Raw genomic sequence first — 24,807 nt, forward strand, 5'->3', positions numbered from 1 at the left:
ACGATTTCAACATACACAGCAGACGTGAAAGCACTTCTCCCCAGAGGAACACTCCATGCAGCATTAGCCATCCAAGTAAGGTTCAAAACCAGGCAAAACATGGGACTTCCCTGGTGGCACAGTGGTCAGGACTCCACGCTCCCAATGCAGGGGGCCTGGGTTCAAGCTAGATCCCACATGCATGCCGCAACTAAGAGCTCGCAGGCAACAACTAAGGAGCCCAAGTGTCTCAACTAAGGAGCCGGCGAGCCGCAACTAAGGAGCCCACCTGTCGTGACTAAGACCCGGCGCAACCAAATAAATAAATAAATATTTGGGGGGATAAAACAGGCAAAACAAATTCACTGGGATTGCAGTTGGAGCAGTGTGACCTCTGGGGGTGGGGAAGGCTAAGAAGGGGCACAACGGGGATTCCAGGCTCTGTTGATGTTTCTTTTTTTTTTTGATTTGTACAAAATTTGAATTTATTGTCAGAACTGAAACATGATTCAATTTCCATTTTTGATTTTCTATACTTATTTGAAAACTAGAGTTCTACCATTACTGTCTCTTCCTGGACTCAGCTAGCAAAATAACTTATATAGTATATTAAATATAATAATATTTATCTAGATGATTTTATATCATCTGTCAAGACTATGACTAAAATTAAACCTTTAATAGAAATCAAAAAAACAATCACATACAAAGTGATGTAGAGGAAGCAAAAACATCTGTGAACTCTTAAGTAAAACTCATCTGTCCCTACAAATTCCTTTAGGGTACATAATTCTTTAAGAAATATAAAGCACACCTCCATCTGTGTGTTGATGTTTCTTGATCCAGGTGCTGATGAAACTTCACCGAGCTGCATATGTGTGACTCATGGACTCTTCTGTCCCTGTGTTACTTTTGATAAATAACTTTAACATCATTCCTACCCTCTCTCAAAGCACTTCCACATCGATTATCTCACCTTAAGCTCAAACAACTTGGCAAAGTAGGCTATGGATCATTACCCCCATTTTACAGATGAGGAAACTGAGGCCCAGGCTGACTGATTAACATGGCAAGAGCCACACAGTTTCTAGAACTGAGTCTTTAACTTAGATGTGGTCTCTACAGCAAGAATGCCTCCTTCAGACACAATGCCTGCACACCCAGGTTGGATTCTCAGGGCAGACAGCAGCAAAGGGAGAGCCCAGGCTCTTTCTTGGCCTCCTCTCCTCATCCAGGAGCCAGAAAAAGGGGCAGGAGAGGCCAAGGCTGGGCAAAGGCCAGGCTTCCTGCCATATGGACTGACCTGAACCCTTCTGCAAAGGCGTCTTGAGCAGGCTTCCTCCTCTCCAACCTGGAGAGCCCAGGTCACACAACCCCACCCCCGCGCCCTCCTCTCCAGCTCTGTGCCCATCTCCTCCAAGACCAAAGAACGTGGGAAGGGTTCAGAGGCTGTCAACTGGCCCACAAATTGAACCCCAAGTGAATTTGCAGAAATCACTGCTAAGATGCCTCTGCACATCGCTGCCCGAGCCCAGCCATGCCCAGGCACCCAGTCTCAAAGGGACATCACACAGCGGGTGGGCAGGTGGGTGAGTAAGTGCACACACACACACACACACACACACTGCCGTGCTTTGGAAGGCAGCTGTGCTCTCCACTATACCACCAGCACACACACACTGCCATGCTTTGTACACACACAGCCAGCCTGACCCAAGGAGGCCTCCTGCTCTGGAATGCACTAACGTTCTTTCCTTTGAGGCAGAAAGTACTTAAACAGATGCTTTTGCAGAAAAAGAAGAATGCAGCTGCTTCTCGGGCCACTGCTCTCCTTACCCCAAATTTCCACAAGTAAAAGAGAGAGAGAGAGAACACTGTCAACTCCAGCCCTGCTCACTGGCACACACCTGCACAACCTCCGGTGCCCGGCACACAACCGCTCTAAGGGACAGGTTCCACGCTGGGGCCTGTAGGCCGAGCCCCTCCCCCTCAGTGGCTGGCCTGGACCGTCCCCCCCCCCCCCCCCAAGCCGGTCTGCGCGAGACAGGCGAGGAGGGGAAGGCTCAGGAGGAATTTCTCCCAGAAGGAAGCCGCTTGGGGCTCCTCTGACTGGGGCCCATAGCGGCCGCCCCTCAGGCTCAGAGAGATCGGGCCTCCACAGCCACGCAGGGGGGCTTTCCTCCCCTCTCAGCCGCTCCTGGTCCTCAGCGCGGCCTCCTGGGGCTACAGGAGCCAGACGCTCATCAGAGGCTCCTGGAGCAGAATGAGGAAACACCAAGGAGGCAGACAGCAGGCCAGGCACGCTCCGGAAAGGCTGATCCCCAGTCTCCAGGGAGAAGTAACCCCAGCCATGTTTCTGGTCTCCCCACCCCGCCCGCCCCGCCCCGCCCCCTCCCCCACCAGCCACAGTGAGGCTGTTCTTCTGGCTCTAAAGGTGCTGAAGTTTTTGGTTCTGTGGCTTCCTGGCTTAACTCCATGTGGGTGATGGATGCCTGCCAGGTGCTCTGGGGGCCAAGGTCTGGGCCATTTATCTGACAGGAGATATTTCTCTGTGGCAAGGATACCCCTCGGGCCAGCCCACCATCCATCAGCCCCCAGAGAGGGGGCTTTCTCCAGTCAGCAGTTATCGTCAGCCCAGCTGCTGCTCATAAATTTTCCACAGCACTTTCTGCAGGCTCAGGAACCGCCTGCCGATGGGCCCACGCAGAGCTCCAAAGATGGGGGGTTGGGGAAACAGCCAAGGAGGGGTGCTGAGAAGGGGCTCAATCTGGAAAGCAAGATTCTTGGGAAAACAGAAGTGCACACAGTGCAGGCCCATCTAGGGCATCAGGCAAGCTTTGCGGAGGGTCACAGGGCTGTGGGTGCCACGAACAGAGAAGGAAATATGATCCTACCTGCCAGACTGTCAGAACAGATGAGACTGTGGAAGGGGTCAGCGTTTGCAGAGAACTTTCCTTCCAGCTCACGCTTAAAGGATGTATCTGCACACACATACACACACCTCCCTTTCACAAAGAAGATCTGGTTTTTCCAAAACTCCCTCCACTGGCTAATCCAGGCAGAGCCAAGGAGTGCTCTCCCAGGGAAAGAGACTAAAGAAAGCCGTGCACAGACAGCAGCAACATTCATTCATTCAACAAATACTCCCCGAGTGCCTGCTATGTGCAGTGACTGTCCTGGGTGCTGCACGTGACACAGGGATGAGCCAGATGCCATTGCCCACAGAGCTTCTCCTCCATCCGGAGGGAGAACTCCCAGGCAGCAGGCCTATAGGAGGAAGAGCAAGCGGGCTTTGCCCTGCAGGATGACTCTGATTAACGGAGAATGGCCACCTGCAGGGCTGTGTTGAGAAGGACTCTGAGACCACATCTGGGTCTAGGTTTCCCACTGTAAACGGGGGTAATAATAACGCCACCTCACAAAGTTTATGAAGATTCGAAGAGATGATACACCTAAAGCATGTAGGATGGTGCCTGGCCCAGGCTGGGACTCAGTGAAGAACAGAGCTGAATCCGATCTGCTGGGTCCTTCCGTCCTGTCCGTGGCTGCATGTCCCAGATGCCCCTGTGGGCAGTGACCCTCTCGTTGAAAGACTCTGAGTGCCCCTTCTGCACCCAGCACTGCAGGTCCTGCTGAGACTGGGGGCTCAGACATCTACTGAGCTCTTGGAGGGGCCGAGGAGGCCTGGCCACACCCAGCAAGTGGGCCTTGATGCACTGGGGTGGTCCCTTCGCCCTCAGCCACCTTCCTGGAGAGAGGAGGGAACTGCTTGGATATCGCTCGCGCCTCGGTCAGAGGAACTGAACTCGCAAGCTCTCTTGCACGGGTCCCTGCGCTCCAGAACACACCACACTCTTTCTCAGCCGCAAGGCCTCCTGGTCTCTGCTCACTCTAGGATCCTGACAGAAGGTCCTGCTGCCATTTCCCTGACGACTCCTGCTCTATTTCACCCCTGAGCCTTTGCACAAGCTGTTCCCTCTGCCCACACACCTTTCCCTCACTCTTCACTCTTCCTCTGGGAAGCCATCCCTTCCTCTCTGCTGCTTTCATCTCTCCCATCCTAGCGCTCACCCCTCCGGGCTGCCATTGCCTGGAGTCCTCACTGGACTGTGAACTCTGTGAGGGCAGAAACTCTGACTTGGCCTTAGCGGGTACCTGGAGGTTCAGAAAATACAGACCAGACAGCTCCAGCCTGGAAGTGGGGTTCGGGACGCTGCGGTGGGGGCCAGGTGTCTACACTGTGAACAGGCTCCTTCATTCGGATGACCCCTGACCCAGGGTCTAGTACCGAGCCTGGCACAGCCCCAGCGTAGTGCTCAGTGTTGTTTAGTGACCGCATGATTTTTGCCCATAAATTAAGGCCACGGGCTGACTTGGGTACGTTTCCCTGGGAGAAATAAGGCTGCTTGCTAGGTAGAACCCAGACAGGAGTATAACCCAAGTCCTCTAAGAGGTTCAAACAGTTGTTGGAGCTCCTGGGAATCATCGGGGCCGTGCCCCTACCTCCGGGGGGATGCTGTCCTCCGAGTCCGAGCTGTCCTCGTAGACGCTGCCGCCACCCGCCTCCAGGTTCATCTGCAGCAGCTGGTCGATGGTGGCGTCCACGGCGCCGCTGTTGGCACGCAGCACGCACTCGATGATGTCGTAATCCATGTTGGGGAACATGGTCTTGAAGTCGTCCATGGCCTGGTTGAACTCGAGGCGGCGCACCTGGCGGGCGGGCCGGCTGTTGTTGAGCTCCTGCGAGGCGGCCGCGCTGCCCCCAGCCCCGCGCGCCGCCGCCGAGCCGCCCCCGCCGCCGCCGCCGCCGCCGCCGCTGCTCCGGCGGAACAGGCTGGTCATCTTGCCGAGCCGCTGGGGGAAAATGTTTCCCGCCGGCGCCGAGCCCCTTCCCCCGGGTCCCTGTGCCGTCGCCGCTCGCTCGGCGGCTTCGGGAAGCTCAGTCCCGCGACGGGCGGGGTCCCCGGGTCAGGAGACAAGGGCGCGGCATCCGGGCCTGGGCCGTGCGGGGTTGGGCGGCTGGTCATCCACACCCCGGGAGCATCCTGGGTCCGGCTCCACGGACCATCCCACCTGAAACCGAGGGAGACAAGAGTCAGGGGCAGAATGCAACGAACTCGGGCGACCCCCGCCAAGCCCACGGGGGAACAGCTTCTTTCTGCTTTCTCTCCAGCTGCGGTCACAGCTCTTTACCAGTTAGTAAGGGCTTACATCCTGACACCACTATGAGGCAGGCGCTATTATCCCCCTTATGCAGAGGCACAGACCTGAGAAAGTGGACGAGGCGGGGATTTGAACCCAGCACTATGGCCCCTGAGCCACTGGTCTCAACCACTACACACACTGCCAAGGACTCCTAGAGACTTGACTGGGGCAGGAGGGGCTCTGTATAGGCAATGTCCTCCCCCTCTGGTCTCCAGCCCCATCCAGTCTCTGCTTTCCTTAGCTCCCTCACCTCAGGGCCCCACCATCATGGCATCCACTTGTGCAGAGCTCCAGTAAATCTGCAACAGAACACGGTGCAGCCCACTCAGAACCAGGCCTGTAAATCACTTCCAAGGTAGCACTTCTGCTAGTGCAGGTAACTGAGAGTTGAATGTGTCTAAAAACATCAAGTTCGGACCTTCTCATGCTTATCCCAGGATGTATGGTAATTTTGCTAATTGTAGAAAAGCGGCAGCTTTATTTTTAAGGGACTGTTCCAGCAAAGGATATTCTTAAGTCCTTTTCTAGTACTTGGGGTCATCATCTTAACAGATGATAGAGAAAAGCTGGTGTGAGCAAATCAGCATGATGATCTTCCTTGCCATGATCTCCACAGTTAACTGATGATGAAAGGAAGATCAGACCAGAGGGTGTGGAAGGTGCAGTGGAAGCGCCCTCCCTCACCCTGAGGCCAGAAGACACATCACTACCACTGATTCCTTCTGTCCCTAAAGGTTAGTCCCCTCACAGGTAAAAATGGGGCTTCATACTGTCCCCCAGTGCCTTCCAGTGTCACCATGCTGAGATTCTTATCTCCTTCAAACCTCCACCTCCTTCGAGGGACGTGGAAATTGTCCGGGGCTCATGCTCTGGGGCTTGCTGCGTGGGTGTCTGCCTAGTCCCAGGGAGGCGGGCTGTGTTCAAGGGCAGGAAACTAGAAGCACATGGGCCCCATGCAGCCTCCGGACACTGATGTTACAAAACTATAATCCCCTCCCACCCCCAGAGAAAACCTCTTAACACTGGAATATCTACATGCAGATACATTTATCTATGCACATACTACCATATGTATGAATTCATTTTACTGAAATGTGATCAGACCATAAATTCTACTATGCAACTTCCTTTTTTCCACTTATTGATTGTAGCCATCTTCTCATGTCAGAACATAGAGATCTCCTTTGTGGTCTTTAATGCCTGAGTAGTATTCTGATGACTGGGTGAAGTATGATTTATTATCCAACCTCCTCCACCCCATCGCTTCCCAGATGAGTGAGTCACAGCTCAGAGAGGCCAAAGCCAGTGCACAAGGAAGCACAGAGGAGTGACCTCAAATGATCAGTCCAAGAAATGTGTTATGAGGATGAACACGGGAGGGGAGTCAAGTGTGACGTGGCCTCCCGCAGCTGGCTTTAGACACCCCAACTCCCCTCACCCACACCTTCCACCCGCCCTGACACACTGTAAGGTCAGAGGATGCTGCCAAAACACCCTCCAAAGTGGGGCTCCACCCTGGTGTCTGCCTTTGTCCTGCGTTCTGGAAACTTGCCCTGAGGCTTCTAACAAGGACCTCAGGGCCAGGAGGCCCCAGAAGCCGTGCCCTGGGCTGCAATCTCCTGTCCTGGTGTCATCACACATGGGGGTCAGTGCCTTGTGCTAACGCCTCTGGAGTCGGCCACCTTCACCACCTTCGCCCTCCCCCTCGAGTAATTTCGTAAGAGAGATTGAGGGACCTGGCCCTCACTTTGCCAAGGGCAGCCCCTTGGAGAAAGAGGCCAGGACCTGATCCACCCCTGACAGAGGAAGATGGAAGATGATGGGGTCCACGTTTTCCCCATTAACAGCCCTCTTTACAGGTCCCTCGGGCCCCGGGCCTGAGTGTCGGGAAGCCCCCAAGAAACCTTCTTGCCCTCCTACCATTTAAGTAAGTGCCCTGATTCAGCCCCAGGCTGCAACTCCTGCTCTGCCGCTCCAGCTGTGGGACCTGGGCCCGTCCCCTGTCCTCTCTGTGCCCAGTCCCTCACCTATGCGAATGGGGCTTCCATGAGACTTAAACAGGGTAATCCTCAGCACAGTGCCTGGAGCGTGGTTAGCTGCGTGACTGTTGTTCCCACTGCCCCACAAGGCCGGCAGAGAGCCAGGGGCACTTGGTATGCCAGCCAAGCTGCTCCTGGAGTGGATGGGGCGGGGGATTCTAGGCAATCCTTCCCCAGCATCAACCCCCAAAATTCTGTCAGCCCTCGGGAAGGAGATACTGATCCTCACGGCCCCAGGGGAGGCTGGGCCGCAGCAGCTGCTTCCATTTACCCCAGGTGCAAAGCCTTGAAAAAGAGCACGTTGTGTGTCTGCCGCGACATGAAAACGGCCGACAACTCTACAGCCTGCTCCACATTACAGATGAAGAGACGAGACCCAGGACCAGAGGAGATGCCCAGGACACAGAGCAGGAGCGGTAAAGCCTTGACTTTTCCATCAGGGAGCGTTTCTGTGGATGAGGAGAAAGTGGCTCAGAAACGGTAATGGGAAACAGGATTCAGTGTAGAGAAATGCCATTTTCATAGGACTCTGCAAGGACCCACGGACTCCCAAAGCCAGGCTGCCTACAATTAACACCAGGAGGGGCCGCTGTGAGGGCCCCCACTTCTCAGAGGACCATCTCCACAGCCCTCGCTGAGCTCAAGTGCAGAGGCTGAGGCCAGGGCTGAGGTTTGGCCAGCGTGGCTGGGAGCAGGGAGAAGGACTGTCCTCAGGGTCAGAGTCATCCGTGCCAGGCTGCCTTCTACAAGCGGCACAGCTCAAATGAAAAAAAATTTAAAACACATGAAAAAATGAAGCAGGCAGCTTAGGTGTACGAGCTTGTGCCAGGCGCTTTCACATTTAATCTTTTTTTACAACTCCAGAGATAGATGTTATTGTCCCCACTTTATAGCTGTGGAAACCAGTTCAGAGAAGTTAGGTAACTTGTACAAAGTCACACAGCCAGTGTGTAGAGAAGCCAGAATTAGGAACCCATTTCCTAAGAGCCAAAAATGCCAAGTCAGGTTTGCAGGGCTAGGAGCCGAGGAACCTCAGAAAGGCTCAGGAGACGGCACAGCCTGGCTGACATTCCAGCAGAGGAAGTGTGACCCAGACGGCACTGGGGGAGGGAGGGCAGGGAGGGGGTCTGTTGGCTCTGCCCCAGAACTGGCTCTGTGACCTTGGGGAAATCACTCCGCTGCCTCTCTGAACCCTGGCTGCTGGGCACTGACTGGCAGGGAAACAGAGGGAGATAACCCCTGACTTCTGAAAAAGGAAGTGAATCTAACCTGCTGAGCCCATTAGACATCTTGGAGGCAGACTCAGAGGCTCTCCTGAACTCACAGGTAGTGAGCAACCTGGGGACTGGGAAGCAGAAACCCCACACCTGTCCTCCCCCAGGTCCCAGGGAGCCAGGCCTTCCGCCTCCCCAGAAAGGAATCCAGGCCTGGCAGGGGCGGCAGACAGCCAAGCTTCCCTCCAAGCGTGCGTAGACAGCCAAGGCCTGAGTCACTCCCGGCCTGGCCCAGGGAGGTGGGCCAGCTGCCCGAGAGTTGGAGAGTCATTCTCCCGACTTTGTCCGAGGTCATCCCAGCCAGTCTCCTGCAGGGCCAGGTAGGGCCCACATGGGGGATGTGAGAGCCCAGGAGCCAGAATGGATTCCCATTCTGCCTGGGCCTGGTAAGGCTGTGTGACTTGGAGAAATTACTTCATTTCTCTGAACCTCAGCTTCCTCGTCTGTCAAACTTGGGATCATACCTACGTGGAAGGGGTGTTGTGACAGAATTTATACGGCTGCCTCAGCATAGGAAGCACCCAACGAGACAGGTTGGTGCGGTCTCCGGCCCAGGTCTTGGCCCTTTTCCTGAGCTATACTCAAACCTTGAGTGATCTTATCCAGTCCCACAGCTTTAATACTGTCTACACGCCGAATATTGGCTCCCACATGTCTCTCGCCCTGAGGTCTCCCGGGAACACGCCCTTCAACTCCACATTTGCACAGCCGACCTGCTGCCTCCACATGGGTGTCCAACAGCAGCTCCAACGTAACTTATCAGGCGGATAAGTAAGGAAGGGAAGGAAAGAAGTTGGAGCGCAGCACCTGTGGGTTCCCTTCCCCTCTCTTCCTTCTCCGGCTCATATTAACGGTGGGGACGGGGTGCTTTCTTCATTTCCCTGTGAAGCCCTGTCTTCTCTGCATTCTCATTTAGTCCTCACAACAAACCTATCATTTATACAGGGTGTGCATTATTACCCCGCTTCACAGATGAAGCGACCAAGGCCAAGGCTGCTCAGTGACACGGTTAAGGTGCCTGAGCCCTCTGCCACCTGGCCTGAGGGCCTCCTCCCTGGCACACAAGGCTGGTCTGCTGGTCTTCTTTCCAAGCCAGCGACAGCTCCAGCGGGCAGGAGGTCGACCCCCTCCAACACCTGAATTGATACTCTGCTGCCTCCCAGGAGGACCAGGACTCAACCCCAAAAGGTGGGGATTAGAAGAGGAGGCCTCAGGAGGAAGTATGGGGCTGGGAGGCCAGAGGTCCCAATTGCCAGCACTTTTCTGCACGGCCCCCCCATCCCCATTCTTCTGGAGTGACTACCCGAGGCCAGCTCTGTCCCTGCACACCCCAGGCTCCCTCCTCTGAAAACTCCCAGGGACAGGGACAGACCAGGGTCTTGTGATCTATCTGTAATTGCTGTGATCACAGCCTGCAGAGGGACTCGCTGTCCCTTCTTGCATAAGATCTGGGCCCAGCCCAATGGCACTACCACTCCAGGCCACTAGGTGGTGTCCCAGGGCTCAGGCCACAGCTGCTCCCAGGAAAGGGCATACAGATCAGCTTCTCTCCAAGAACTCAAAAAGCAGCCCCACCCCCACTCTCAGGCTGACTAAAAGGAAGAGGAGCCACCCAGCCACTCCAGGGATCTTAGAATCCAAGACTGGAAGAGTTTCAAAATAATTTATTCCCAAGGTGCGAAATACAAGGCACACACGCCACTAATTTATATCCTGTGTCCTTGGCAGGCATCACTAATCCATCTAGGTATTGTCCTATGGAACCCACACAGCCTCAGAAGCCTTTTCAACCCAGCGCTCTGGGCAAGCCACTACCAAGTGATTAGAACTGGCAAGCAAGATACACCCTGCTTGCCAGCCCTTTCATTTCCCGCATGAGAAGACCAGGCCCAGGCTTATTTTGTCTCATTAGGAATCCAGGCTGCAAAAGCCAGCAGGGCCAGAATGAGGTCATATGACCCCTGGGATGCTTGTGTAACCATGGTTAAGTCCTGGGGAAACCTCAAGTGGGTAATGGCAGTGTTAATGGAGAGGCTGCTGGGCCCGGGGCAGCTGCATCCTTGTCCAATTGTCACCTCAGACGTGATGGGGGCAGGGCACAGGGAAGTCTGCCTGAGCTTCTTGGCTTCTGAGCTGGAGAGGCCCCAAAAGGGGAGAAAGGAGGGCGGGACAAGAGACAGAGAGAGGCTGTCAGGGTCTGTGTGTGTGTGTGTGTGTGTCCGAGTGTGTAAGTGTGTGTGTATGCGCGTGAGCACCCAGCAGGGGAGGGGGGGCGGGGGGGGGAGCCCTGACAGAGGCGCCTTGTCCTCCGGTCCCCGCACAGTCTTGTTTTCTTCCCAAGCTATTAATGTCACTGCAGCTTCAAAAGCCGGGTGACCTTTAAATGCCGAGCCTCCTGCTCCAGACCAAGGCGCGGAAACGGCTTAATGGAAACTCAAACGGCCACAGCTGCTGGGGCCGCAACAAAGCCGGCCTCATTCCCGAGGCACCGGGAGCTGGTGGGCAGCCGCACCTGTGCCCACTCCCGGGGGGTGGTGTCAGGAAGGGCAGAGAGGACCCTCGGGCACAGCCATTGGGAAAAGGAGGCCTTATTGGACCTAAGAGAAGAGGAGGAGGAAGAGAGGGAGAGGCAGACTCAGTTCTGCCATGCCCGGCTGTGTGACCTTGGGTTAGCCACTTACCTCTCTGGGCCATCCCCCATCAATTAGTCCAATCTAAGGCTGGGGCAGAAAAGAAATCCACCTACCCCAGTAATATCTTTTAAAAATCTATAGAAGAAAAAAACCGAAAAAAGATATTTTCTTTCCTAATTTTTCTCTCTCTTGCTTCAACTTCTGTGGGCAGGTCTATAGCTGATGGGGGCTGTTGGGTGTGGATTAGGGCAAGAAGTTTCAAAGGAAATTAATAAGGTCCCTACCCTATGAAAGGACTGGCCCCAGATATTCAGTTCTAAGGACACCATTGTTCATCTTTGTTCCTGAGGCCCAGACATTGGGCTTGGCTGCTGTAAAAGGGCTGAGAAGTCAACTCTGCCTTCCAGTTGAAAAGAGCCAAGATGAAGCTCCTCAGGCATGAGTAACATGTCATTTGTTCGGCTCATCTTGGTAGAATGATGGTAATAATAGCAATAATGCTAACATAACACTTATCGCCTGCTTCTTTATGTACCAACCACTATTCCAAGTGCCTTATGCATGTTAATAACTCTTTTCATCCTCTCTACAGCCCTAAGAGGTACATATTACTAATGCTATTTCCACTTTATAGATAGAAAAATGAGGCACAGAGGAGTCGAGGAATTTGTTCAAGGTCACACGGCTAAGCAGCCAAACTGATCTGACTCCAGATCTGACACTCTTAATCCGTCAGGCCTGACCCCCTTTCTGCATTCCCGAAGCTGAGCATAGAGCCAGGCACACAGCAATAACTCAGTAACTGTGAACTGAATTGACTCCTAACGGGGCAGAGTCGCCCCTGGAGAGCCTGGGGGTGCCTGATGCTCATGTCCAGGGAAGAAGGGAGGAGGAAGGAGTCTAGGCAAAGCCTACCAGAAGGAAAGACAGAACCATGGCAGTTTCCTTACAAATACCTTTTCTCTACTCCACCAAGGTTGTCAGTTGCCTGGGCAACCAACTGTTTTCCATCTCTACCTGAACTGGTTGGGACTATTTCCACAACAATCCCTCTCTCCATCAACAAGCATTACCAGCTCAGCCAAGACACTCAACCCAGGTGCCTGGGAGGAGATCAGACCTCAGTTGACAGAGGGGAAGCTGCTCCCCGCTGCCCCACCCAGGGGCTGCAGCCTTGGGGAGCCCCTCTGGGCTGGCAGGAATGTGTTTGTACCTGGGACCAAGTGCAATGGCCCAAACTGGGAGAAGGGGGCACTGGCAGCTCAGGTGCAAGGCAGTGAGGCTGGGCTGGCTCCAGGCATGAGCTCTTGCTGACCCAGGTCCAGCTCCTTGGCAAAGAGGGGCCAGCTGCCCCTCCCCGGGCATGTCCTTCAGGCAGTTAAGCTGAAGGCCCCTCCACAGGCTGGGCCTGCATGGTCTGGTGCTGAGCCCTGAAGTCTGGGCAGAAACAGGAGATGTCTCTGGGCCTCTGGGACAGGTGGTCAGTCAGTGATGCCACATAATTCAGTATCTGAGCATGCCCAGGGAGTCCAGGCCAAGGAACCAAGATTAGGGAGGGGTGCTCAGAGCGGAGGAGGGTCCTGGGAACAGAAGTCCCAACTCCTGTCCCCTTACCCCACACTAGCACACACTTTGCACCCACCCACTGTTCCATGAATTCCACTTCTATGGAATTCATATAACATATTTAATGGAACACTATACAATGGTAAACAGAAATGAGGCATCTCTGTATGTCTCTATGCCCAAGACCTATTGCTTAGGGGAACAATGCAAGGCACAGAAAAGTAAGTATAGTCTCTGTACTATAGTGCATTATGGTATGTGTATGTCTACATATGGAGAGGGTGAGGGAAAGGGCTCTGAAAGGATTCATAAGAAACTGATAATATAGGCTTCCACTGGGGAGAATTAGGTCATAAGAGACAGATCAAGGAAACTTCTCTGTAAATCCTTTTGTATCTTTTAAATTTTGATTCATGTTCATTAATTTAAAAATTATAAAATAAGCAGATAACCTATAAAGAATATCAAAATGATAGCTCTGCCAGTGATTTTCTATATTCTCTTTGCATATGCATATTATCTATAATTGACATGAATTACTTTTTAATAATAGTCATAGCAAATATCTATGAGCACATACTATGTGCCACACACTTTCTAAGCACGTGGCATGCATTATCTCATCAAAGCCCCACAGTAAAGCAAGTATCATACTCATTTTGCAGATGAGGAAACTAAGACTCAGAGAGTTTAAATAACTTATGTAGGGTCACACAGTCAGTGACAGAGCCAAAACGTGAATCCAAACAATCTGTCCCCAGAGTCCATGCTCTTCTTAACCTCCGTCTTATACTGTTCTCTGATTTTAAAAAACCAAATCAAACCAAACCAAAAACAACTGAATGATGATAGAAAAAAAATCTTAAAAGCACAGAGCCTCCAGGGCTTTAAAACTTCTGTAATCCTTAGAATCCCAACTCCATCCTTCCTACCCGGACTATTTGGCAAGCCCTCCCCAATCCTGCCTCGCACGTGCTTCCAGAGCCTCAGCCTCAGGGCCAGGGCCCCGGCTAGCTCCTGGTAGGGTTGCAGGGTACACAAAGGTTCCCGGTGGGCAAGGTGATGGCTGATGCCACAGCTGTTTCAGAGGTCAGACCACAGTGTGGAGGGCCCACCGGAGCCGCGCAGTGGGGCGGGGTCTAGCCAGGAAGCTCCCCGTGGAGGGGAAACCACAAGTTGGTTTTTACTAGCGCTGTGTCTGGGGTAAGAACGCAGTCTGGGCTTGAGCTCCGGGCTAACCCCGGCTTCCATCCTGATCACTGCTGCTTGGGTGAGTGGAACATCTCTGAGTGTGTTTCCTCATGTGTAGAACGGGGACACCTGTATCTCCTCAGACAGGTTCCTGAGGGGGATCACGTTCTCTCAGTCGGGGCAGCTGTCAGTAAGACTGCCTGTGTCTAGAGCCTGGCCCAGGAGTCAGGCCTGGGGTTATGATCTTTTTTTTTTTTTTTTTTTGGCTGCGTTGGGTCTTCGTTGCTGCTCGCGGGCTTTCTCTAGTTGCAGTGAGCGGAGGCTACTCTTTGTTGCAGTGCGCGGGCTTCTCATTGCGGTGGCTTCTCTTGTTGCGGAGCACGGGCTCTAGGCACGCAGGCTTCAGTAGTTGTGGCACGTGGGCTCAGTAGTTGTGGCTCGCGGGCTCTAGAGCACAGGCTCAGTAATTGTGGTGCACGGGCTTAGCTGCTCCGCGGCATGTGGATCTTCCCGGACCAGGGCTCGAACCCGTGTCTCCTGCATTGGCAGGTGGATTCTTAACCACTGCGCCACCAGGCAAGCCCCTGGGGTTATGATCTTGAATCTGGCCCTGAGCGGGGAGAGTGTGCAGCATGAAGGCTCTTCTCAGGGGCCTCCAGGACCTCAGGCTGGGGTGCTCTGGGACCCCTGCGTGGAGCTCCCGCTGTTGCTGGGGGCTGGGCTAGTTTGACAGGGGCCTGCCCCCGGGGAGGGGCTCCGGGCTGGGCAGCAGGAGCACAGGCTCACCGAGTGCCCTTCTCAGAAGTGCTTCCTATAGCAGCTGGGGAATGCAGGCCCCAGGCTGGGGAGCAGGGGCTTGGGGAGGGGCCCAGCTTCAAACAGCAGGAGGCAGCTGCAGCTGGAGGGCCATCACCCCCCTCAGGCAGGCAGCCTGGACACCATCAGAAATTCCACCCGGCCCAGACAGCAGATGGGATTGTTTAGAGCCACTTACCAGGCCCGCTACTCTCCCCAGCCATAGGCTGCTCCCTCCCCCGTGCCCCTCCTCTGCCACCGCTGGGCTAGGCATCCCTCCCCACCTGTGGCCCTCCCTCACCCACACTGCTCAACTCCAGTACCCACGTGCCCACATATGCCCTCAGGAAGAAACCCCGTGCTCTCCCTGCCAGATGGTGTGTGTTGCCTGAGGTCAGAGCTCAGTGGCCACAGAGCTGGGATCTGAACCCAGATTGGGGCGTCCTGGGCCAGTGCCCTGTCCCCGTGTGGGCGTGCACCCCAGCGCAGCAACTCACAGCTCATGCGCCTGCGTGTGCCACATACACCAGCTCCCTCAAAGCCTTCACTGCGCGGCGGGTGCCACAGATGCCGCAGGCCCTCACAGCCAGGGGCCACGCTCCCCTCCTTTAGATTTTCCTGAACCCTCCCGCCCAGCCCAGGCACTCAGTCCACTCCTCTCTTCACCCAACTTGGAAGCTGTGTTCTTCCAGCCAGACTGTCCTACACACACGCTAACGTGCACTGACCGCACCCTCAGCCTTCCCACGGCCCACCCTGCAAGCCCCTCCCTTCGCTAGGCTGACAGCAGGGCCAGATGAGGCCCTGATCCCTCTCTCTCTTCCCCAAATGTGCCCAGAATGGTTTTTACAGCGTCAGGTGCATCAGTGGTGAGGGGTGAGGTCAGGCTGACCTGATTTGCAGCAAATCTGGCCAGAACCAGAACTGGGAAGCGGCACACCCTGGCCAAGGCATCAGCTTCCTGGTTCCCTGCAGAACCAACTCCCAGATGGGAGTGCAAGGAGGGCTGCAGGCCCGCTGGGGCTGGTAGTCCTGGCCCTCAAATCTGACAGTCAGGGGAAGGGGCAGGAGCTCCTGGCGGTCCTAGAACCAGCCTTCTTTGCCTCCAGGGGGCCTCAGTCTCCATCCCTAGAAAATGGAGAGAAAGAGTCCCTATTCAGTCTGACCTTCCCCATCACTGAAACCTCCCAGAGATGCAAGGACATGAGTTGGGGTGGGGGACGGATCAGAGCCAGAGAAAGGCACCACCAAGCTAGGTACAAACCATGATGACACCTCTGCAAAAGGGGTTGGCTGCATCCCAGTCCCACAGGGCTGGAAGGACCTGTACCCTTTCTTCAGCTACAGAACCAGAACCCTTGTCCTCAAATGACATCCTGAGCAGAAATCCATTCCATAAAGACATTAAGCAGAGGCCTGCCCTCCCCTCCCTCCCCCAGCAATTAGTAATCAGAGAACCTGCCATTTACTGAGTGCTGGGCTGTGTTTCCCGTGCACTGTGTTAATCCTCACGATAATCTAGAACTGCAGATTATTACCTTCTACCGTTATCAGAGCCATTTTACAGATAGGGACAAGGAGTCGTCATGTGTGACCTAAAGGTCGTCCAGGGCTGCACCACATCCAAATTGCATGGCCTCACAGGAAAGAAACCAGCGTGCTGTCAAGTCTTCTGACAACACCAGTTTCTTGCAACCTGCTTTAAAGCCTAGGTTTAACCAGAGCTGTTTGCATCTCTGCCTGTTCCCGGCACTGCTACCGGCCTGCTCATGTGGCTTTGGGAAGTGCAAATGTGCTTTTCTATCAGTCTAAAAGCAAATGCCCTTTGCATTATAGCAGTGTATCTCAGAGGATGGTGGAGACCACCTTCACCAGACTCCTCTGAGGGGTTTGCTAAGGACATATATTCTTCTCCCCACTATGAAATCAGAATTTCTGGGGATACAGCCTGGGAATCTGTATGTTAACAAGTTCCCCAGATCTTTTGGATGTCCAGTAAAGTGTGAGGACCACTACCTTACAGAGCGATGCAGTTTGGAGCCCCAGATTCTGACTTTAGCTCCATCACTGACCAGCCAAGTGACCTTGAGCAAGTCATTTTGCTGCCTGAGCCTTCAGGTACCCATCTGAAAAATGGGCAAGGAGGACTAAATGATCTTCAAGATCCCTTTCATTCTTGGCATCCTCTGTGTCTGCCCTGAGTCCCCAGATGGTCCACAGCTGTCTGAGCTGAGTTTCATGGACCATTCAGTCCCTGGAGCAGCCGATGTACACTGTAGGCACACATTAAAAAGAATTCCTATCTGGCTGATTTAGGGAGATCGGCAAAAATACCTTATCTCTGGCTCCAAGCCCTGAACAAATGGCTTTTGGATTATCCATGCCACCTCCCTACTCCCCTGAATATCCATTTTTTTCATTCCAGCCTGAGCCAATCAGGATTCTGTAAACATTAGGCCCACACACCTGGGCTTAATCAACAGTCATCAAACAAATGCTCTGCCAAATCGCCCCACAAGTCCAAACTCGTAGCCGCTCTGTCCCTCCCGGGGAAGCCGCCAGCGGGGATGTGTGGACCCTGCACTCCCTTCCTTCCAGTGTGGGATGGGCACGAGGGCTGGGTTGGAGAGAGGCTGTAGCCGGAATGGCCCCAGCCTACAAGTGGGTTGCAAGTCACCCAGACTTAAGGGGTATGAGGCGACAATGGGGACAGTCCAGCAATTGCTGGGACCTTTCCAAAGCAGCTGGACACTCCTTAGTCCCATGGCTCCTTGATGAGCACCGTTAAAACACGAGGTATTCAGCTAGTGCTCAAGCACTTCTTGCTGGTGGCAAACAGGACTGACTCATCCTTCAAAGTTTATGAATCTTTGCCAGAGGAGCCGTGGTGCTTTTCAGACCCACAGCCCACAGACACGGAGTGAATTCGGATTCATGCCCCCTTGGTGTGGCACAAAGGGGGAACCCGTGTGCATGTGCAAAATAACCAAAGAGGAAAGACCGACAGGAAAGGCAGGAGTGAAAACCCAGCTTCCACAGTGGGAAACATCTGTGAATTGTAGCCAAGGTCTGCTGATCCCAGCCGTTTAAAAATCCTGAAATAGATCATTCTCTCACTCTGAACGTGATGACTTTCCTCAAATGACTGTGCTTTATATGTGCACAGCACTTGACAGTTTCCAGTGCCGGGGGCAAGTTCCACAAGCCAGGCTCTAGGCTGGGCCTGTTCCCCGAGAGCAGGGGCTCAGCTGGCACCATGCTGGGCACTTCACCTCCATGAAATCCTAGCAACAACCCTTCGAGGTAGGAGGTGTTATCTTGCAGATGGGGAAACTGAGGCACAGAGGAATTAAATAACAAGCGGCTAAGTCAGGATTCTACCCCAAAGCCCATGTTCCCAACCACTCACTGCACTGTCACCCCACTTATAATGGGGAGCCTCTGATCTCTGCATGGGGCACAAAGGGAAACTGAGGCTCCAGAAGGGTTGGGAACGTGCGGTCACCCTGGGGCAGGAGAGAAGCGGCTGCATGAATTGGCCAGGAGCAGGGAGATAGAAAAGAAGGGGTGCACCCCAGCTCAGAGCTGAGCAGGCCAGTCCTGCCATACGCCTCCTCTGCCACAGGGGTCCCAGGGCCAACAGGACCCTGCCAGGCTCCGGTTCCCACCCCCAGCAGGGCCCCCCTGTCCGTCCCTGGGCTCTTCAAGTTGGGTTTCCATCCCAACCACAGCGGGCAGCAGCTGAGTGAGTCAGGCCCAGCAGGAGGAAGTGGCCACACTTGAAAATCATTAACATGCAGGGCTGAGCTCAAGCCTTTGTTCTTGAGCAAGCACTGTAGCATTTCACTTTCAGGAAGGAGCTGGGAGGGTGGGGCAGGATCAGAATTGCACAACCAAATGCACAGGCTCAGACACACAGAGGTCCCACGTGGAAAGTCTGCTTAGACAGCCCCTGCGGAAAAGTACAAGCAGACCCACAACCCTCACATACGGCAGGTCCACACAGAGAGCACAGGCCAACTCATCCCCTCTGCTTTTTAAATCAGAGAGGCCTTTCAACAGGGGTAAATCAGGGCTATGTGGTCAATCGGCTTCTAAGTCAGGGACGCCAAGCAAAGGGAGGATGCACACAGGCAGCAGAGGGAGGGTGGGAACTCAGGCCTCCGACCCCGGCCCGACCACGGCGGGAGCCCTGGGTCAGAGAGGGACAGTTCGCCCCACGTCTGGCTGGCAGGGGCAGCCCCGGCTCTGGGCGACTGCTTTCCTACATGCCCCTCTTCCCAAAACACAGCATCCCTCTTCCAACCATGTGCCCCCCGCACCCACCCTGCCCATGTCTCCCAGATGCAAGGAAAGCACAGCAAACAGCCCTCACGGGCACCCCCGGCCGTGAGTGTCCAGGTGAACGTCTCAGGGCTGTAGCTCTTCCCTGAAAGAGTCACATCTCAGCCACCAGCAGTGGTGGGAAACGCTTTGAAGTGAATTAGTTAATTCTGGGACAGGGTGGATGAAGGTTGGGGAGGTGAGAGGAAGGGAAGGGAGAAAAGTCAGTCAACAAGGAGAAACCTGTTTATAAAAATGTAATACAGGGGCTTCCCTGGTGGTGCAGTGGTTGAGAATCCACCTGCAAAGGCAGGGGACACGGGTTCGAGCCCTGGTCCGGGAAGATCCCACATGCCGTGGAGCAACTAAGCTCATGCACCACGAGTACTGAGTCTGCTCTCTAGAGCCCGCGAGCCACAGCTACTGAGCCCGAGTGCCACAACTACTGAGCCTGTGCTCTAGAGCCCGCGAGCCACAGCTACTGAGCCCGAGTGCCACAACTACTGAGCCTGCGTGCCTAGAGCCTGTGCTCCGCAACAAGAGAAGCCACCGCAGTGAGAAGCACGTGCACCGCAATGAAGAGTAGCTCCTGCTCGCCGCAACTAGAGAAAGCCCACGCGCAGCAACGAAGACCCAACACAGCCAAAAATAAGTAAATAAAAAATAAATAAATTTGTTTAAAAAAATGTAATACAGGGGAATTCCCTGGTGGTCCAGTGGTTAGGACTCTGAACTCTCACTGCCAAGGACGCGGGTTCAGTTCCTGGTTGGGGAACTAAGATCCCGCAAGTCGCGCAGCATGGCCAAAAAGAAAAAACAATGTAATACAAACAAGAAAACAGCTTTGAGCGAGTCCCACTGCCCTTGGAACAGGACCATCCCTAGATCCCAGGGAACAGACCCCCTGCTCCCCTCCCCACCTCACAGGGGTCAGTCAGAGGCTAAGGTTTTACCCTGCTCCCCTCCTGCACCTCATTAGAGCTTAACCTCCAGGCCTTCAAGGAAATTGGTAGAAATGAGACCCTTGTCCTTTGTCAGTTAGGGCCCTCTCACACTCTTGGACAACCCCCTGTTCCCTTTGGGGGTGGCAGAGAGAAGTGGAAAGGAAAGTGGACTTGTTTAGGGAAGCTGCCAGCTCCCAGAGTTGTGGGACGTCTGGCAGGGGCAGGCCACCCACCAGGTCCAGCTCACCCCCCTCAAAGCCCCTCTGTTTGTAAAGGGCTTTCGGGGACAGGAAGCAATAAACAGAGTCAAGCGTCCAAGATGCAGGGGCTGATTATGCAGTTTGTGGATTTTCCAGGCCTCTTTGTACTCTCCCACCAGCTGCCTGGGGCTCTGCAGAAAAAGGTGCTGGCAAAAGATAGGCTGGTCCCTGGCTTGAAAGGTGGCCTCTTGCCAGGCCTAAGCTGGGTCTTTCCAAGTGTGTGAGGGCACAGCACGCCTTGATGGTCCCACAGGCTCCTTCTCAGAGCCCCGAAGAGAAACCCCGCCCGCCCCATGCTGCGAGAGTCTGGACTCTCTCTCTCTCCAGCAGCAGCTCACCTCTCCGCCCAGCTCTAAGTTACTTCCTCACTTCAAAGGAGGCTGATTCCCAGAATTCCCAGAGGGGAGGGTGTACCACGCCAGGCTGCAGCTCGATAAGGCCAGGTGGGTGGCCCTCCTTCACAAAACACAGCTCAGCTAGTTTAGCTGCCCCAAGCGTAGAGCAACTTGGGAAAAGCTGAGACTGATGGGGAAGGTGGTTCTGGGCTGCATGGCCTCCCAAGTGCCAAGGTCAGCTCTGGCAGCCAACGTGTGCGAAGCTGTGAGTGCATAGGGTTTGTGAGAATTGTCTCTCACTACCCAGGAACCGATACATGACACAAGGTGCATCCACAGAACAGAGAGGCACACAGTCGAGAACTTCAGGTGCAACATGGGATGACATGGAAAAAAACCAAGTGGCAGGGCCAGGTGTCCCGTGCACTACTTTTGCTGAAATGTCTGAGTGTATGCTTGTATATTTGGAGATGTACAGGGAGGGGTCCAAGTGGATACACACCAAACACTAAGTAGCAGTTGTCTAAAAGGGAGGGTTGCATCGTTACTTCACGTACCTCTGCATCCTTTGAAGTTTTTACAACAAACATGCATTGTTTTTGTAGTTAAAAATTAAGAATTATTTTAAAAGGTACACTGCAACATAAAATGTACGGCCGCTGTGGAAAACAGTTTGGTGGTTCCTTGAAAAGTTAAACACAGAATTACCATACGATCCAGCAGTTCCACTCCCAGGTATATTCCCAAAAGAACTGAAGGCAGAGATGCAGACATTTGAACACCAGTGTTCATAACAATATTATCACTATAGGGACTTCCCTGGTGGCACAGTGGTTAAGAATCCGCCTGCCAATGCAGGGGACATAGGTTCGAGCCCTGGCCCAGGAAGATCCCACATGCCACGGAGCAACTAAGCCCGTGTGCCACAACTACTGAGCCTGTGCTCTAGAGCCCGTGAGCCACAACTACTGAGCCAGCGGGCCACAGCTACTGAAGCCCGCGTGCCTAGAGCCCGTGCTCTGCAACAAGAGAAGCCACCGCAATGAGAAGCCCACGCACTGCAATGAAGGGTAGCCCCCACTCGCCACAACTAGAGAAAGCCCGCGCGCAGCAACAAAGACCCAACGCAGCCAAAAATTAATTAATTAATTAATTATTTTAAAAAAGGACATTGTATCCAGGGCCTTCCTGAAATGTGTAATGTGTGTGTATGTGTGCGCAGAGGCAAGAGGGGAGCTGGCAGTATAGCCTTCTCAGACACCCGCTCCTTCCAGAACTGTACTGCCCAAGAAGGTAGCCACTAGTCACGTGTGGCCAGATAAATTTAAATTTTAATTATTTAAAATTAAATAAAATTTAAAATCGGTTCCTCGGTCACGCGACCACATTTCAAGTGTTCAATGGCCATCACGTTGAACAGCACATATATTAGAACATTTCCAACATCACAGGAAGTTCTATCAGACAGTGCTGTTCCAGAACCTAAGGGGAGCCCTCCTCCTCAGCAGCATGAAGTCCTGGTGTACCGTAATTGGGGGGCTTCATTACAATGATCTGGGGGGTGACCAAGGACTGTGGACAATTGATCCCCAACAGAAAAGCCCTTCCACAACCTTCTGGGAAGGGCAGGCAAGTGCAAAGACCCCCTTCTCCTGGGCAGGCAGAGCTAGGGTGAGTACTAGGCACACTCCCCACTGGTGTCCTTGGCCTCATCCAAGATCAAAGCTTTGGCCCAGTTCCCGTGGTGAAACTTGACACCCAGGCAGGGAGAAGCAGGAATCCAGCTAGGAGCCCAAGTCTGGTTTCAGAACCAGCAGGGCCCTGGGCTCAAGGACCTGATTCAGAAAAGTCTCTCCCGCTTGCTCTGCCAGGACGAAGGGGGTGCTTAGCATCGGCAGGGCTCATCCATTGTCCCCTCTCCTGGGTGTGCCCCATGGTGGCCCTTGCATTGCCTCCTTGGGCTTCTGGGAAGGAGTCAGAGGAAAAGGGCAGCTGAGGCAGGGTGTGTGGTGATGGGGTATGGGAGGGATAGTGCTTATTAAAGAAAAAAAAAACATTTGTTTCCAGGAACCCAATGCGCCAGACTAAGGAAATGAATGAAAAGGGAGTCTGAAAGCACACAGAAGCCTGGGTGCTTGAGCCTGTATCTTTGAACTAACCAGAGAGAGAGAAATTGTTAAGGCACCTCCTGCCCCTGCAACACACAACACCGCACACAATGATAGAAACGGCTGAGACAGCTTCACTCCTGACTTAACTGATCTCCTCAAGAATTTCCCCATTTGAGTCAAAGGGGAATCCCTGTTCTCCCCCCAGGCTGTCTCAGCTTGGCCCTGAAAGTCAACCAATATGAGCTGTAAATCTGCAGTTTTTCCTGCAAGCTGCAGATTGGGAGCTAGGGGCTGGGAGGTGGGTGAGCAGACAACCCACAAAGGGTGGGAACAGTTGGAAATGAAGCCCAAGGGAGGACCGGTGAACAGGGGTTCTGGTCCTGACTCTGCCACACAGATCCTTGAGCAAGCTCCTTTTTCCTTTCAACCTTTTTTAAAAAATAAAACAGATACAGAAAACTGCACAAAATACATGTAAGTTGAATGAATTATCATAAGGCAAACACCTTTCAACCACTCATGTCAAGAAATGAAACTCTGCCAGGTGCTCCAAAACCCTCTCCACGTGCCACAAACTGTTTGCATGGTAATCACTTCCTTGCATTTCTTAACCCTCAAATGTGCATGCCTGAACACTATACTTAAGTCTTGCACATTGTCTTTAAAGTCTATTTTAATCTACAGGTTCCCCCTTCATCCCTTTTTTTCCTTGTAATTTATGAGCTGAACAACCCAGGCTGTTTAACTTCAGACTTCCCTACTATCTGAAGTTCATGGAGCAAGTTTCCTTTTCTCCCTGAGCCTTAGTAACTGCTTCCTTACCAGTGCCACCCTGCCCATCTTATGGCCCTCCTGTCAACAACAAAAAGAGACAGCCTCAAAGCACATCAGGAAATGCTTACGCTATTTTGTTAAGCAAAGGATGCAGGATGCAAACTGATACATATGGTATGCTTTCAACTACATAAAGGAAAGATGCATAGGAAAAAGGAGTAGAAGGAAATACTCCAATGTATTAATAGTTGTCCTGGATGGTGGTGGAATTCTGTACCCCCCTTTTTCTTTCTTGTATTTTCCACAATTAGCATATAACAATGTGATAGGGGACAAATCATTTTTAAACATTTTCAAGAAAAGAGTGCTCTGAAAGTGTGGCACGAGATCAAATCTGTGACCAGGCTTGTCTACTCTCCTGTCATAGGACCACTTGGCTTTGCTCTCTGCTCCCACGGCCACCACCAACCCAGCTGGGATCCTCTGCACCCCAAGCCTGCTTCCCTTGATGCCTCCTGGCTGGTCAGCCTGTCTCCTTCCTGTCTCTTCTCTGTGCTGCCAAAAGAAGAACTCATCTAAAACGCGCCAGGTCACTTCCCAGCTCCTCAGTCTCTTGTGTAAAGATCAGACCCCTTCCTTTTTCTGCATCAGCTGTCACCACACTCAGTGAGCATCAGGGTCACCTGCAGGGCTTGCCAAACACACACTGCTGGGCCCTACCCCCAATGCCACTGGTTCAGGGACCACAGAGCACAGCCGTCTGCACCTCTCCTCTGTCCTCATAAACAAGGCCTGTCCAGCTTTCAAGAGCCTCTCAGGTTCCCCTTTTCCATGAGGCAGTCTCTGGAAACTTCGGCCAATATTGATCCCCCTCTGCTCTTCCAGATCGGCCACAGCACTCAAAGCGGTCTGGTGGCCTGGAAGAGGGGAGAGAGCACTGAGTGGCCGTAATGACGGGCAAGGTGGCACCTCATCATTTGCTGTCTCCCGCTATCAGACCAGCTCCTCAGGGCAGACTCAGGGAGGGATGCTTCTTCAGCGCCCCCATGCCACCCAGGGGGTGTTCTGCATGTACCAGGCAAACTGGGTCTGTTTCATTCACAGACACCCCAGTGACATTTACACATGGGTTTCTAATTATTCACTCATTCATTCACTGGCAGGCAAAAAACACTTAGGGAGGACCTACTGTATGCCAGGATACACAAGATAAAAATCTCTTTTCATAAAGAACAAGATTTACAGTAGCGTGGGTTACAGCAGAAAGGGCTCTGTGAGGAGCCCTTCCAACTGCAGCCCCAGAGACCGCTGCGCACACACAACCTTGGCCTGAGAGGCAGGTGTTGGTGCCGCCAGTAAGCACACACAGGTGTGGACG

At 53.4% G+C, this 24,807-nt stretch overlaps 1 protein-coding gene across 7 annotated transcripts in view; it reads right to left on the bottom strand.

Moving 5' to 3' along the window:
- The window catches only part of CUEDC1 (CUE domain containing 1), a 75,353-nt gene that overhangs the window by 15,786 nt on the left and 34,760 nt on the right, over positions 1 to 24,807 (bottom strand). For 5 of the 7 annotated variants that reach the window (XM_082371902.1, XM_082371904.1, XM_082371898.1 and 2 more), the window contains exon 2: positions 4,483 to 5,052. In XM_082371902.1, the coding sequence (XP_082228028.1) occupies positions 4,483 to 4,821 (339 nt within the window). In that variant the 5' untranslated portion in view covers positions 4,822 to 5,052. Of the gene's footprint in view, positions 1 to 4,482; positions 5,053 to 7,494; positions 7,641 to 15,574; positions 15,811 to 24,807 lie in introns of those variants that run through there. The other 2 variants (XM_082371899.1, XM_082371901.1) reach the window with 2 other exon arrangements.

Source organism: Balaenoptera borealis (genome assembly GCF_965194805.1).
Source record: "Balaenoptera borealis genome assembly, chromosome: 20".
In the NCBI taxonomy this organism is placed as follows: domain Eukaryota; kingdom Metazoa; phylum Chordata; class Mammalia; order Artiodactyla; family Balaenopteridae; genus Balaenoptera; species Balaenoptera borealis.